This window comes from Camelus bactrianus, chromosome 5, assembly GCF_048773025.1.
Source record: "Camelus bactrianus isolate YW-2024 breed Bactrian camel chromosome 5, ASM4877302v1, whole genome shotgun sequence".
NCBI classification, from domain to species: domain Eukaryota; kingdom Metazoa; phylum Chordata; class Mammalia; order Artiodactyla; family Camelidae; genus Camelus; species Camelus bactrianus.
Genome location: NC_133543.1, coordinates 76,666,730 through 76,684,249, shown reverse-complemented (window position 1 = coordinate 76,684,249; position 17,520 = coordinate 76,666,730). Strand labels below are relative to the sequence as shown.

Sequence of the window (17,520 nt, the reverse complement as noted above, 5' to 3'; positions counted from 1 at the left end):
TGGACTAGGATTTGCTAAAATTTAGATTTTTACACGTTAGGCTTTAAAACTTTTTAGCCAGCAATCTCGATTTATGAAACAGATTTTAAGAAGTCCCTCTGAATGCACAGAACCTGTCGAAAGCATTTTTCTTTTTAACTCCTTAAAATAACCACAGATAATATCTTGTGTTCTAGTGTTAACAGTCATTTACTTGTTAATGTTTTGGACATTTTCCCTTTATAGCAGTACTTTAAAACATAACCTATATCCACATCCTTATGTCTACACAGTAAACTTTTAGCACACAGTTATGACCTAAAATCCTCAACTAGTTTTTCAAGCACTATTTCTAACCTGGGTGAGTTTGTCTAGCTCCCCCAGCCAGGCTCCAAACATTTTGTCCAGGTCCTGATCTTCCTTGTCACTGTCTTCTTCAGCACCATGGTCAACTTCTTCATCTGATAGCTGCTCCATCTGGAATACAGATATTTGTATAGAATGAACAGTTACAGGCTGAACTTCAAAAAGTATGCACTGTATGTACTGATATATACTGCAACTCTCTGGAGTCAGGCCTTCAAAACTATAGATATGTTATAAAAGGAAACAGGAAGTCATTAATGGGGAGCAAGTTATTACCTTATTCTGTAAAAATCTGTTTAGATACAAATAAATATGTATTGTCCAACAAGCATTACCGAGAACATACAAAACAAAAATTTTAATCTAGTTTGTTGAATTAGTTCTTCCTTCTATCCTACTCTCACTTTCTACCCCATTTGTGTTTTATTTACTTCCCTATCAGTTCCTACCAAAATCCATGAAACCAGAATTGAAATAGAAAACTAGAATTGAAAACTTTATATATACAAAATTTCCTACATATAGTGACTTTTCAAGTTTAAGTCCCTTGAAATAAGATATGTTTTCTTTCTTCCCCTTAATAAAATAACATGATACCTGACATGGAACTTGTATATTATTTTGTGAAGAGAGGATAAGATTACACAAAACAAAGTAAGATCAATGACTGACCAGACACTAGAGATTCTTAAAGATTAATCTGATTAATATAAGATATTTTATTAATAAAGATTGAGAAATCCTCAGTAAAGCTTAGCTTTGCTTAACAACATATTCTAAATTTATTTGACCACAAATCCTTTTCCTTCAACTTGTAGTAATAACTATTAACTTTCCCAGGGACACAACAAGTATCTTCATTGTACATGCCATACTCTTGACTCACATTTATGAGTCAGCTTTCGTTCCAATATTCAGAATACAACCTGTCAGTTATCTTAAACAATTCCTCAGAGAATAAAGATATCCTTAATCTAGGTTAAGAATTTGTAGACAATTTATGCCTCCAAAGCAGCAATCAACAAAATTATCTCTGTGATCCTTAAATGTGGTTATGAGATACATAAGGAACTTAACTATCTCATGAGGTGCCATGAAGTTAAATTTTGGTTGGTTTGTTTGGGGCGGGGTAATTTTAAAGTTTATTTCTAGAGGAGGTACTGGGGATTGAACCTAGGACCCTGCGTATGCTAAGCATGCCCTCTACCTCTTGAGCTATACCCTCCCACCATGAAGTTAAATTTTAAACCTTATTTTACTATTAAAATTTTACAGAAAGGGTCAATTGAATAATGTTGCAAAATCAAAACTGAATTTAGTTTTAATGATGTTGAAAATCAGATCATATCCTGTTTACTCACTTAAGAAATTCTCATCTCTTAATATCTTAATTCCTTCATTAACTTAATATATAAGCATGTATAACTCAGGGCATTCTACCTAGACAAACGGAAAATGGGCTGACTAATTCTCCAATTCATAAATTTGGCTCTTAAAGAAATTTGGCTTTTATAGTTCACTTGTATTAATACTATTTCTAAGATTTTTTATTCATTACTCAATTATTTACAGATCAATCTCAATAGAAACCTGATATTATACTTCAGTAAGATACCTACCCATGAAAAACAAAAACTTAGTGCAAAGAAAAACCCCATCTGACCAGTGACTTACTCACTCAAATAATTATTGCTACTTTGAGAATGCCTAGGAGTAGTAATACCTAGTCTTCATGAGGGCCAACAGCAACAGAGCTGGGAACAGAGTGGTCAACTTCCTCTTCCTCCCTAATCCTTAAAACTAAACACACTAGAATAACCCAGAAGTGAAAATATTCTAAAATAACTCTGCTTTGAAATAATGATACTTATGCCCACACTTCCCTTCTGAGCACACACTGCAAACGGCCATAAGGATGATGCTACACTGGAAAAAACCGAAAACAACAGGAATTTGTGTTTACAAAGCAAACACAGAACAGTTCAAAATGAATATGACTCTTTTAAATTATGGATCCAAATTGAACTACAGACTCCACATCAAAGTCTAGTGTGTTTTGTGAGTTTTTTCCAATTATTCCAACTCAATAATTATTTGGGTTTTTAAAAAATCTCTTTCAATATTTTAATAGTTTTGTTTTTATTGTAGACTACTATTAACTCAAGTGAAGGAAAATATGGCTAAGGAACAATGACAGTCATAAAATAAATGGAAATTTTGAAGCACCGATTTGATTTTACCATTTATGTAATGTTTACCAATTCTGTCCTTGAATTTCTGTCACCACATGGGTTATTGATAAAAATGAACTTAAGACACTTTATTCAGAGACTTTTCCAATAAAAATTGAGGTCCTACAACATTTCTTAAAAGAGCTACACTCTAAAACAGCACTCTCCATTCTCTAGAAGCTGATGTTAACCCTTATTCACCTACCCCCAATATGGTATTGTTTCTGTCTACTACACCCACCCAGTGAGGAGCCCCAAGGAGTTTTCTTACAGGCTCTGCACTGTCTAAAGTCAGCAAACCTAGCTAGGCAATTCATTCTTTGTTATATATCAATCCTGTCTCCAATAAATCACAATTCTAAACCTGAATTTTCCCAACATAATGTCCCTACTGCAAATGATGACAGCAGAAAATGCAAATATAACAACAGTTAGTCAATTGTCCCTCCAAACAAAAGAGAGAAAATTTTTTTAAAAAGAGAACTTTACAAATTTTGTTTTAAAAATAATTTGGATTTAAATGGATAGCTTCCAGTGTGATGCTTTTCCTTAATGATGTGGAAATAGGCCCAAGAAAACTATGATACATACTAGAATAAATACTATTACTCTTTTATATTAGGTACATTGGGAGGAACATATTAAAATTTCACTCAAATTCTCTGCTCTGTTATACCTGAGGGAAATTATGTCCTGAAAGAATAAACGTATCCTACCACAAATAAAAAGATTTACTCCTCCAAAGTGCAGACTTACTGAATTACAACAAAACCCGAAGTCGCTGGTAGGCTGAGAAGGCCCCGAGTGACCCAGGCCTTCAGGGTCCTCCCTGACTCCCTTCCCACTCTCCCCTCCAGCAGTAGCCACACTGTTCTGCCTGCAGTTCCTTGGAGCAGGTTAGGGGACGGAAAGGTATGGATTCTGTTTTGAAGACAGATTGAGAGATGCCTAGCAAACATCCAACTGAAAAAAAAATGAGGAAGTTATTAGGACTCAGGTAATTAGAGGTTTTAGTTAGTCTAAATATTATTTCAAAATCATATTATTTATTACAGAAAAATAATAATTATAGCTAATAATGATTTAATTAATATTTTAAACTACTTTACAGTTATTTTATTCATGAAATGAAAATAGAAATAATGGAGGGAATGATCCACCACTGCTTACAATGCTGGTTGGTTTCATTTCACAGATAACAGTGAATAATTGTGCTTCAATTATTACCGGTTAAAACTTGTAATATATAGTACACTCCACTACATAAGACAAAACCACCCATTGCCTTAGTGAATCAGTATTATTCCCACTAAATTTTACATGAAGTTAATTACTCAAGCATATTTTCCCTATTAATCTTCCTCTTGGAAGGTATTTTGGTTTACTACTCAATTTCCTCATCGCAAGACAGAATGGTGATCTTTATCAAAGGCGGGGCAGGCTTAGATTAGGGTTTAAGGACTGAATAAATATATTCCAGGTAGGGCAAATTATAAAAAGCAATGAAGAAAGTCTGTTTTTGTGAGAACATCATGAGACTGAGTCAAATAAAACAAGAGGGAAGAGTGAGACTTAAAAGTCAAGGACTAAGGTGGGAACTTGAAAGCCAAGCCTATTTTTTTTTCTCCAGAAGACAACTGGAAAGAACTAAACACAGAAGTGAAAGAGGTAGGGGGAGAAATGGTATTTTAGCCAGAGGTCATGGTGCCTCTGCAAGAGTTATTAAAGAACAGAAAGACCATTAGAAGGCCACAATAGATACCAGGTAGAGATAATTATAGATACAAAAATTAAAGTCTTGAGAGGAAATACAACTTACACAAGTCACATACTTAGAGCGGTAAGAAAAATACATGGTATACAGCCAGGGTGCCTTATTTATTACCAAACTCTTTTTGTCCCTTTAATTCAAAAATTCAAAAATCATTCAAAATAATTGCTTTTTGTGAAAATAAGACACTATGAGAAGGGGGCCTATAAAGACTTCCAGGTTCAAGGAATGCCCCCAACTGTGCAAGATACAACCCTTGCAAAATAAAAGCAAGAGGAAGGAAACCTAAATCTGACAAAAGAAACAATAAGGAAAAAAAACTGTTAAATTTAGTAATAAGGCACAAAAAGAGGAAGAGGACCCATCAAAAGGAGGGAGGAAGTCAAAGCAGAGAAGGAAAAGGAGAGACATAGGACACAACACAATGTAAAATGAACTGAGAATTGTGGGGGATGGAGGGCTGTTAAGTACTCATCCTAACAGGGCACCAAGAGGTATGTTTCTCTCCAGACCTACAACTCGTAGTTCTGCCATGAAATAAATAGTGTAAACTGTGTAAACTGTCCAAGTGGAAACTGGGAATTTAATAAACAATTGAATTTACATGAGCTCTTTACAGAATCAAGATATCAAACATGTTGTGTGTATAGTAACATTTTCCTCAGGTTTTATCTTTCAATTTTGTTGGATGGTCTCTTTTTTTAAGACACTGCTAAACATTTTATTTTTTTAAGTTATCAAATGTACAAATGGTGAAAAACATTCTTACACTGCTTTGTTCAGTAAATTCTTCTCCATCCAGAAATCAGATAAATGTTTATGTAAATTTTTAGTTTTATTTCATTATTCAATCTTTTATGTAATTATTGTATTATACAATAGGTAGCTTAGTTTGGTACATAATGTGAAAGTGAGAACCTAAACTGACTTTTCCCCAAATTCTAAATTCCCATGCTTGATATGTTTCTTTTATTTATTTATGTTCTATGCATACATCAGGTCCTTTTTCTGAGGATCCTTTTCCACTATGACCCTTCTCATAAATAAACATCATTTTACAGCTTGTCATTAATTTACTAAGCAAGTGAGCTTTTAAAAAAGTAATCAAAAGTTGCTTTCTGTATCCATCACTCAAATTTTCTCTAGAGGTTAGTGATCCTCAACAGAAAGGCCCAAGTTCTACTTGAGATCCAACACTTCAAAATACCTTGCCTACAAATAACATTATGGTAAGTACTACACAGGATACAAAGAAAGCAAAAAATATCTTCCATGACTTAAAAGAACATTAATCTAGTATGGGAGGGGTGGTAAACATAGAGCTATCTTGATTAACAAAGTCTCTAAGAACAAAGTTCCTCTTGTAGACCTGTGCATGAAGCAAGTTTAAAGGAAGCTACAGTCTCCCACGTGTTGAAAGGGACTAAGAAAGAAGCAAAGTACTATGTTATCCAAAGGAACCCAGTAAACTAACTGGCCAGGAGGGAACTTGCATGGCCTGGTCCTCTTGGAATGAGCTGACACCTGGAACTAAGTTTTGTAACATTTCCACGTGGAACTGAACCTCCTCGATAAATAAAAGAGGTGCAGTACTCTTGAGACAGCGACTGGGAAACCCTCCTTACCCAGAGGAAAGAGAAATACTAGGTGAGGTGATTCACACCCTTATGCCTTCTCCTTTACTTATCTCTGTTTTTGACAACCCAGGATGTAACTAACACATCCTCTTCATTATCATGTACATTACCTGTGAGGTAACTAAAGATTACGGAAAGCAGCATAAAAACAAACAAGAACTCTTTTAACAGTTGGTAGAGGTTATAATGCCTAAGAGTTAAAAGCCAAATCAAAGGCATTGTTGTTAATTTAATGTTTTATTTATCAAGCGCTTAAATACAGTTCCCAGTAAAGGAATTCTTTGAACAGAATGATGAACCATATTCATTCTTGTATTTACACTGGGTTTTCTTAACACTGAATATTCTTTATCTACTAAACCCCAAACAGGAATGCCTTATCTAAAGAGGAAAAAACAATCTTAGTTCAATGCTCTTCAAAGAAATTCTAAACATTCCTAAAAATAAGAAGCCATAATGTGAAATCACAGAGCAACTAAAAAATAACAAAAATTGAAAAACAGAAATGAAGTGTAAAGTTTCTTTTGTTTCTATTCTAACTTTTCAAGTTTATTTCAGAAACTATGAGAAAATAAATTTCTGCTGTTTTTTAAGCCACCCAGTGTGTGGTGATTTGTTACAGCAGCCCTAGGAAACTAACACAGTACATCTATGTGTGAGTGTGTATATATATACATATACATATATGTGAATACATACATCTCTCTCTTCTCCCTGACTTTCCGGAGATACTCATCTTGCTCATTTTGCTCCATGCTTGGGACTTTTCCCTACAGAAGTAGGGAGTTATCTTTGGAGACAGCTGATATTGCTCCTGCACTCTCCAGCTCCAACCTTCCATAAAGGCTACAACTTGACTACTCTTCTTGGGTAGGAGAAATTGTCTTGAAATTCTTGAAAGCCTCATTAGGATAGTGGTCTACTATTGTTTTTCTCCACTTCTGCCCTATTCTATAAGACAGCCAAATGCTTGGCAGGAAATACAGCTGCTCAAGGCAGCCCACACTTGGGGGAACAAGGGAGAGTGTGAGACAGCTGCAGCCTGCAGCATAGAAGCCATTTGGATCAGATTTCGCATCATCAGTATGAACTCAAGGTTTCCAAGACAGAGGTAAAGGGAGTGACAGAAATAATATACGTGCATGTGTGTTCAAAGGCATGCTCACTGAAAAGGCCTCATAGTAATAATATCCCAGTAGCCATTAGCATACCTAGTTTTCAGTTTTTGGTTTCTAAATATATATTCTACTGAAAAAGTAACCAGAGATCCTTGGAGTAATGACTCCAGAGCTGGGGCAGAGAAAACAATAAGGTGAGCCCCCAGAACATCTTCTTGTGCCAGAAGCTGCTCAATGGGGACATGTCATTAAGAGCACAGGACCCTGAAGCAGGGTCCTAGGAGCTAATCTGGGACAATTTAAGCATCAAAATTAATTATGAGAGAAACAAAATATAACCCATTAAATAAAACAAGAATCCATGAATCTATACTGATACAAATAAATATATGGGAAGAAAGCTCTTCCTTACAATAGAATGCCAACTAATTAATGTAGATGAAATGACAGAAGATCACCATTTTGCCACCACTGCAGCAACAACTGATTCAGGCAAGAGTCATCAATAGATGCTAAGAATAGTGGGTGAATATCTGATTACCCAATTTACATATTCTCAAAATATCTCCCCACAAATTACTGGAGGGACACTTCCTTAACCAAGTGATCAAAGTTAACATCACCAATACTGGGGCAAACCAACATCATATGCTTCCTATAATGATGTAGTGAGAAGACACATTATCATTTTGTGGTATTCCTGACAAAACTTCATTACCTGAATCAAATCTTGAAACATTTTACAAAATAATTGGCCTATAGTTCCAAAAATGTGAAGGCCGAGAACACAAAGAAAGGCTGAAGATACGGTCCAGATTAAAGGAAACCTAAAGAGACAGGACAACTAAATGCAATGTTTGATACTGGACTGGATCCTGGATCCAGAGAATATATTTAAGTATACAAACATAGCTGTAAAGGACAAATTGGGACAACTGATAAAATTTTATTTTGTTACATTAGATCATAGCACTGCACCAATGTTTCATTTCCTGATTTTGATAATAGTACTGCAGTTATATATATAAGAATATATTTGCTCTTAGGAAACATACACTAAAAAATTTAGTCATAAAGGGGAATAATGTCTGCAACTTATTCTTAAATGGCTCAGGGAAAAAATGTGTGTGTGTGTACGTGTGGGTGTAAATATCCACATAGGGAGAGGGGAATGATAATTAGGTAAAATGTGAACAATAGGTGAATCTAAGTAAAGGGAATATGGGAGTTGTTTGTACTCTTCTTACAACTTTTCTGTAAGTCTAAAATTTTATCAAAATAAATTAAGGAAGAGAGAGAGGAAGAAAGGGAGACACAAGAAAGAACAGTCTCTACCTTCAGAAAGTCGAAGTTCAGTTAGGAAAACAGAGTATGTCAACTAGCAAATCATTTAAAATTCAGAAATAAATTTAAAGGAAAAAAAACCCATATAGGCTGAAACATTTTTACCAAATAAAATAATGCGGTTTAACCTAAGAACCCTAAAAAACAACTGCATATTTCTCCAACACATAATTTTTATTCTGTATGCATATGTTACCTTTCCTAAATTGCATTTGTGTGGCCTACTAAGTTAACTTTTTAAAGTTATTTTAGTTATCATAAAATTAGTTTAACTCAATAGAAATAAAAGCTTAATATCTTAGAAAAATAATTACTCATCAGATAATTCTTTCATAGAAGCAAAAGACAATCATTTCCAACTTTCAGATGAAAAAAGCCAAGTAACTAAGTACAAAAAAAAGTTAGTTAACATTATAAGTAGGTCAGGAAGACACCAGAATTCAGTTCTAAACCAAAGACTAGTATTAATCAAATAATAAAACTAAAGCTATAGACTTGAAGATGGGCTTTTTTAAGCTTTGACTTTTAAAATTTTGTTACTGAATGTGAGAACAAAAGGAGTTAAAACAGTGAAACACCTGTACCACCCATTATTCATTAACATATTCCCTGACCTCTTGCCAACATCCAGAGACATGAAGTGCCAGAACTGACCAAATATCCCCCACCCAACAAAGCTGAGATGTCTGCTTTCTGTTTCATCTCATAAATGTAAAACTCCTAGGAAAGACGTTTACAACACACTACTGATAGAAGACACATTCAATACAGCTCCCCATGCAATCAACCAATCCATCTAAATAAACGTCACTTTGCTAAACTGTAATTATCATAGGCAATTCATCAGTGTCAACACCAGAAGGCTTAACTATTTTTCTAACTCATTGCCTTCCTTTTCATTTTGTTGACCACTACCTTGGTTCAGATTCACACTGAATCATCTTCAGATTATTCTAGTAACTTCCTAACTGACCTCTCTTCTTTAATCCATCACTGTCAGAGTAATCTTCCTTAAAAACTCTTTTCATGTCACAACTCTGCTCAAACACCCACAAGGGTTCCCCATGATATTCTGAATTAAGTACAAACTTTTCATCAAATGATTTCAGACCCTCTCTGACATGGCCCTCAACCTAAATTTTCAACCTTATTTTCCACCCTCCAATCAACCTAAACTACTTAATCTTCTCTAAAAACAAGCCATGTTTCCTAACTTGGCCTTTGTTCATGTTTTCAACCTGAGTAAAACATCTCAACCTGTCAAAAGAGTGACAGAATATATTTCTCTCCCTCCCAAACGTTCCATTGAAAAGACCATAAACAATTACGAAAGAGAATAAACTCTATAAAGGCAGTGAGAGCTGGAGATGGCTAAGGACCTGAGATTTTGGCAAATTTCTGGAAGACAGAAACTGGTAGAATCACACCAGATGAACCAGAGCAAGACCTGCAGTTCAAAGCAAGCATTTCACTCAACATTTATTCAATAAATACGTATTAAGCACATGCTAAGTGCCAAACACTGTTGTAGCTCAGGATATAGTTAATACATGTGACAAATAAGGGGCCGCTAACACTGAACTTAACATTTCAGTCAAGGGAGAGAATTATTAACAACAGCAAAATTAGACCCGTGACACTGTGGTGATAATTAAATTAGGGTTGCGTGGAAAGTGAGCAATCAGCTCCTTTAGATTTGATGACCAGGGAAGGCCTCTCGGCCTCTCTGGGTAGTGATATTTAAACTGAGATATGAATGACAAGACGGAATCAGACATGCAAAGATCAGAGAGAAAAGCATTCCAGGCAGAGGGTACAAGTTTGGTATGTCATGAAACAGAAAGAATGATTAGTCTGACAAGAAGAGGGAGCCAGATCATTCATGTAAGGATTTGTAAACCAAGAAAGGGAGTATGGCTTGTACTCTAAGGAAGCCCTCTCAAGGGCCACAGAAGTCATCCCTCACAGGGGGTTCAGGCGAGGTGGGGACCCTTTTTGAAGGAGTCAGAGGGCAGACTGGGAACAGAGGTGGGGAAAAGGATGCTCAGCAGGACAACAGCCAGTATGCCCCACACCTGCGCCACCACACTAATTTTGATAGTTGCTTCCAGGATTAAGGAAACTAGAAAAAAACAACTCCTAAAGGCTGGTTGGAAACTTAAAAGCCTTCAGGGATCAGGTGGCCAATACAAGTACCAGAGGCTCCCTGATGTAAACCAGTAGGGAGTGGGAGGGCCTGACAACTAGAGGGCATAGCTCAGCTAATTTTTAAAAAGTTTATTCTGGAATCAGACAGTGGTGAAGTCATACTAGTTGTGAATAATTAAAATCCACTGAAATTCACACTTAAAAAAAATGAATGTTATGTATGTGTATTATACCTTAATTTAAAGAAAACTAAAACAACATTTAAGTGCTGTTCTCATTAAACAAAAGAAGAATTACATACTACTTCCTCAGAGAGGCCCATGAACTTTGCACCTCTCTATGGCGCTGACCACTGACAAGCTCGGTACTGTGTGGAGGTTATGTGTGCACTTGCCTTATCACCCTCCACACCCAACTAGGTTGCAGGCTCTAGAAAGAGACCATATGGTTCTCATTTTTCACCCCACAGCAACTATGAAAGAATCATATTCTCCATCTGAATTTCAACTTCTTTTTTCCTGCTAAACATTTCTAATTTAAGATGACTCAAAGCTAAAGGTGCATTTCTTAAAAATAGAAAGTGGCTAATTTATCTGGCTCTCAGTAAATATGAATTTAAAGGAGCCAATACATTTAAAATTAATTTCCCTTTAGTAGAGGAATTGTTCAGGAAAAAATTCTAAAATGCACTTTAGTTTCAGCAGAATATTTGAATATTATTTCACAAGGCTATCTGTTTCTTGAGATATGATTTGATTCAACAGCTGTGTTATAATATGACTCTCTTGCAAAAATTAACAAATGATTATTCGTAAGGGTCTCTGAGACAGAAACCTACCTCAAACTAGTTTTAAGCAAATAATTTATTCAATTCTTTGGAAGTTTATAAGGAAGTTTATCAATACATTTATCACAATGCGTCTCTTCTCTCAGCTTCCTTTATCTCTCCTTTCCAAACCTCTATAATCCTGTTCTGCAACCTGCTTTACACCTCCAACTCTTTAGACTCTCTTTTCATTCTGTTTCATTATTTCCCTCTCTCAGTATCCCTCAAAGGAGTTACTCCAAATTCTTACATATGAAAACCCCAAATTCATAAAGTTGCTATAAAAAAAAAAAGTTTATAATTAACCAGAATTCTCAACAGAAACTCAAGGCTGGGGAGAAATCACTTTACTAGTAAATCCCACATACAGTTCTTCCTCTATCTTTGCATATCTTAGTATTTTATCACGGCAGGAGTCAGAAAACCAACCAGAGATGGCTCATTATTCGGGACATTAACCAGTCACAAATGGAAAGAGATAACACTGATGGCCAAGATTTTCTTTGGGTAAAAAGGATACAGTCTATAAAATTACTGACATTTTCAGAATGAGTCTGTGAGATGTTTAAACAATAGATGCTAAACATCATCTAACATTTTAACACAAATTCTGGTTGACAAGAAAACACAAGTATGTAAATCTTTCATTTTTATGACTTAAAGATGAATTAGTAGGAACAGGACCTTCATTATCTAATACCACTGAAAGGGTGATCCATTTAAGGAAAGTCTGCAAGATATTCCCAGCCTAAGCCATCTAGGACTTATCAAGGGGTAAGAAGACTGGAAATTGTTATTCTGCCACTAATTGCTGGAACTATGGGGTAAATCATTTAAATCCTTAGGCCTCATTTTCTTAATGTGGAGAAAAAAGAAAGGACTAGTTAAAATCCAACGGTCTCTCCCCACCCCTCCCAATCCACTCAGGTTCTACTCTTTCATTACCGACTTCCCTCTAAATCCCAATTTATCAGTCTTCTGTCTCCAATCTTAATTCCAGAAGAAAAATACCTGTGGCCAGTTACTCTTTAAGGCATGCCACTTCAGGGGAGAGAGAGGCTTCGGGAGCTAGCTCCTCCACCTTCTCTGCAGTCCGAATTCCCAGCAAAAACCAGGTCTCAGCGGTAATCTAGAAATTTCTTCAGGGTGCTTGACTTCTCATTAATTTAATACGTTTAGGGTTTTTCTGAGTTTCAGTTTTACCTCTCAGTCTATTCATTTGTTACAATGGTTACAAGAAAGAAATAAATTTGACTTGCTGTACAACAAAATACGGATTCCAGGTAGCACAAAAAATGGCAACCAGTGAGAGAATAAATAATATCCCTAGGGTGGGCTTGCTGCATGCCTAAAATTTATTTTGAATTCAACTATCTTAAAAATCCACATTACTTTCACATTCTACTCCATAAGTTAAATAGAAAAGATGTTTAAAACTGCCTATCATCGAGTAAATTTAGAGCTCCAGGATAATGGTCACATCTACTCTGTGGCTTTGCATTCCCAATCCCTCTAACCCCCTGCACACAGGCAGACTCACCCTAGGGGTCTGGGAGTACACTGCTCTAGTTTGAAGAAGCAGGAAAGCATCTTACTATAATGAGGAAACCAAAGTTCAAAGAAAGTCTCAGAAAGAGGAAAGATTAAAAATATTTTATAGTCTACCTGTTCATTAACCTCTAAATACAATTTAAAAAATTAAAATTTAATTAAAATTCATTTTAAAATTAAAAATAAAAACTAGTAACTTCACAAACCTTCTTACAACCTTAAATAAACCAGTAACAATGCCTAACCATTATAAGTTTTGGTTAGACAGCATGTTCGGTAAAAAAGAAGGGGGTTTTCAAAATATCAATGATTCTCATCTTGCCAAATTGGCCAAATCTAAAAACAGGTAGTGTTGTTTGGTGCCCTGTTTTTGATCATAGCTAAAGGGTTCACATGACTGGCTTCATAGTCACAGTACACAAAAAAGAAGACATTCTTGGTTGCAATTTATCATTCCACAGATGGTAAGCCTGTCTCCTCTTCCATCACTATTTAGTATGCATTCCCAGTTGAAGGAAATGAACTTCATTTGATTAAAAGCTGGGGCTCTCTAGTTATTAGATTACCTGATTCAAACAAGGAATAGATCCATGAACTTGTTCCAGCCCTCTTAAATCCTCTAAACCTCTTTTCTCATTTGTAAAAATCACCTCACATCATTATGGTGAAGCATACATGAAATGATCTACATAAAAGACTCAGCCCAGTGCCTAGTGCACAGGTAACTCTATTGAGGGCTATTTTCATTGTGACCCAACTTCTATCAATGATGCTTTCTTCACTTCTTTATTTGAGACGGTGGTTGATGAAAACATTTAAAAGGACTTAAACACCATCAGATTTACTTAAGATCAGATTTAATAATTAGACATAGAGATAAATGATACACTGCTAAAGTAGTCTTTCAGAGGCTGTCACAGGGAGGAATACCTTTGACTTTGTTAAGCCATGTCTGAAAAAGATAACTAAAATAGAAACATCAACTACATGAAAACTATATGAAAATCCCTTGCATTTTATTTCCACATTTGAGAGCAAAATGATTCATCTGAATACCTCCAAGGTATCTGTTTAAATGAGTAAACATAATGGTTAATGAGTAAACATAATGTTCACAACCAATTGTGAAGAATTTCCCATCAATACAAAACATATCTAAGCTTCATATATTTTTCAAGATCCAATCTAAGTTCACTTTCTCCATGAAACTACCCTAATGACTACAGCATGTAGGTTCTTTTAAATCTCAGGGGTTTTTTTACTTACTGTCATATGGCACTATTTAGTACTCTAGTATAGACTACCATTGTTTTCTATTGATATCATATATTTTGAATACAAAGAGAGGAGGGAAGTTTCAAAATGTTAGTGAATCAACAGGAAGGTGGTGGTGATTAATGCATGTGGAGTACAGGTAGAAGGCTTGAAACCTCTTCAACAGTTACCATAAAGCTTTTAAAATATATGTCTGAGGTCCATCCAGTACATTCTAATTAGTGGGAGACTGGGTTGGAGTCTGCATAGTTGTGTATTTTAAAAGCTTCAAGAACAGTGAGAACAGGATTAAGGACTACTTTTTAACCTTCATTCTTAAAGACAGTGGCATTTGAACATCTATAACTTCCTCACCATGTGTAATAAAATTTTTTTTCAGATAAAAGAAGATGGATAAAATTTTGTTCACCAGAATTTCAGCTGGGGATTAATAAACCTACCTGTTATGGCAAGATAGGTGGTCTTTTCCAACATGACTGCAACAATATTCCCAGTCTCATGCTCCTCTCACAACTATCTGCCTTAAGACTCTTCCCTCCTATTGGAAGGTATAGTCTATGTTCCTTCCCCTGGAATCTGAGGGGACCTGTAACTACGGAGGATGATGCTGAGTGACTTCTGGGACTAGATCATCAAAAGTCCTAACAGCTTCCATCTGTCTCTCTTAGAAAGCTGTTAATGGAACCCAAACATTATGCTGTGAGGAAGCCTAGGTCACCTAAGGAGGCAAAGTGTAGAAACCAGTCCACACCCCCAGCTGAAGTCCCAGCCAATAACCAACATCAACTACCAGACAGGTAAGTGAGGAGAAATCCTCTGAGATGACTCCAGCTCCAGTTGCCCCTAACTGCAACTGTATGAGACACTCCAAGCAAGAACCATCTAAGCCTGGCCAACCCCCAGACCTGTTTGAGATAATAATAAAATGATTGCTGCTGTCTTTAGCCATTAAGTTCTGGAGTGACCCATTACATAGCATTCGACAACACAACACAGTGCTACTCCTCGTGAAAACTACACTGAGAGTTGGGGACTAGGCTTAAGTTCCGGGAAAGCTCTACAGGATGAAAACGGTGGTAGGTCTGAAGCGCTGGCTAGGAAAAGTAGTCACAAATGAGGGGCAGAGGCTGTAAAACAGTAAAAGGCTGTACATATGTGATTTCTCCCTTGTAAACCTTCAAATTGTCAATAAAGTCACTAAATTTATGAGACCTTTGGCTCATAAAGGAAAGAGTTTTATGCCTTCAAGGACTAGGGGCAAAGGCACAGGGACAGAGAGGGATGAGACCATAAGGAAGTCAAGTCAGAAATCATGGAGAGGGAACTGGACACCCACAGGCTAAATACACCAAAATCATACGTAGGTGCTCCCAGTGAACTTAGGATCAAAAGTGAAGCTTTCTTTTTCACTTAAAAATAGATCCAGAGTTGAGTTTCTCTATAATAATAAAAAAAAAACTACTACTTTAGGATGCTTCTCTCTCAGAAAACCAGAAAGATCAAAGCTTAAGTATTAGTATTTAAGAATAAATACTGACAGAATTCCAAGTTCACACAGAATTAACTGTGTTTATTTGTATTAAAAGAGCATAGTTTTTTTTCACTTAAGAAGATTACTACTTCCTAACAAGAAATAACACTGTTCACTCAACAAATACTTAATGAAATACTATGAGTCAGGCACTGTACAGATAAACAAGAGAATATAGCTGTTTAAAGAACAGACATGGTTCCTGCCCTCAGGTAGTTTCATTACGATTTCTAACAAGAGGATAGAACTTGTACATATTTTATATTCTTTACTTTAAAAATTAATGTGTGTACATGTTACAATATCTTAAATCGGAAATGTTTTTCATTATACACATACACAGTAGGGGGAGAGGGTTAAAGAAAAGTTTTGTAACAGTGATATATTCAGCATTCCCAGAGTAAATCATTTCTACTCTTATAAGCAGTCATCAAATAGTTGTTGAAATGAAAAAAATATGTAACTGGATATTACATTTTTACTTGACTGTACATGATTAAAAAAATACATGTTCCCCAAAACAGCTCACAGGAAGTAAAATCAGTCAAAGGTTCTATTAGCTAAATAATCATCTAAATTATCTACACAGATGTCGCAATATAGGAGTTAATGCATTTTAGGCAATTCTCCAAACAGTCTCACTGTCAGGACAGATATACTTCTTTAGACAAAACAATTATGATCCACTGTGAATAAACATAAATGACAATGCTTTCATTCAAAACTCTTTAAAAGTTTTAATTTGTGGTTAGAAAACACTTCTTAATGGACATCTGAAAGAATACAATTTCCATGGATAAAGTTTAATTGAATATGCTACAGAACCTTGTACTCCTTATCAAAATAACTGTATTTCTAGAAAGGTACTAGAAAATAGTATTATCCATTTCGTACTCAACAAGTTGGCAAAAAAAGTCTGATAAAACCAGTGGGTGGGGGGGTATGTGGAGCAATGAGAACACTGCTGAAAGGGACATAATCCTCACTACTTTGGAGAGCCTTTTGGAGATTGTATACCTTATGATCCTGTAACATCACTTCTAAGTGTCTGAGCATGCAAGAGACAAGCAAGGGGAGAAATGTAAAAGGATGTTCACTGTGACATCCTAACTAAGTATCCCTCAAAAAGAGAATGGAGAAACTGGCTTATTCTGATAAAAAGAATGAACTGGATCTATAAGAACCAGTATGAATAATTTCAAACTATACGGTTGAGTAAAAAAATGCAAATTTTAAAAGATAACATAGTATATCATTTATACAAAATTCAAAAGCACATACAGTAATAAGTAAAATTTTATGGATACATATGTATAAAATGCATTAAAACATATGCACCAGAACAAAACAGTTACCTGGGGGAGGATTTTACTTCTCCTTAAACAAATTATTTGAAGCAAAAATAAACAATTTATTACTCCTGGGGATGAGCATGCAGATGTCTATAATATTTTATACTTTGGTTTTAAAATTTTTCAAAATTTAAAACAACTTTAAAAAGAAATTCAAAATACAATTGTAAACAATATGCTTATCAAAGCCAAATATTACACACACACATGGTGGGGGAGGGGAGAAGGCAACTAAATATCCCACAAGAAAAGAAAAGTTGAGTAAATTCAAGTGTGTTTTATGCCTACCATGGATTATAATGTAGATGTTGTAAATTATTCATAAAGCATTTAATGCCCGGGAAAATGCTACTGATATAAGCATTTAAATGAAAGCAGAACTAAATAATGC

At 35.5% G+C, this 17,520-nt stretch overlaps 1 protein-coding gene across 10 annotated transcripts in view; it reads right to left on the bottom strand.

Moving 5' to 3' along the window:
- RAPH1 (Ras association (RalGDS/AF-6) and pleckstrin homology domains 1) overlaps window positions 1–17,520 on the bottom strand; it is an 83,158-nt gene that overhangs the window by 55,594 nt on the left and 10,044 nt on the right. For 9 of the 10 annotated variants that reach the window (XM_074364127.1, XM_074364126.1, XM_074364133.1 and 6 more), the window contains exon 2: window positions 337–456. In XM_074364127.1, coding sequence (XP_074220228.1) covers window positions 337–456 — 120 coding nt within the window. Of the gene's footprint in view, window positions 1–336; window positions 457–3,332; window positions 3,353–17,520 lie in introns of those variants that run through there. The other variant, XM_074364132.1, reaches the window with a different exon arrangement.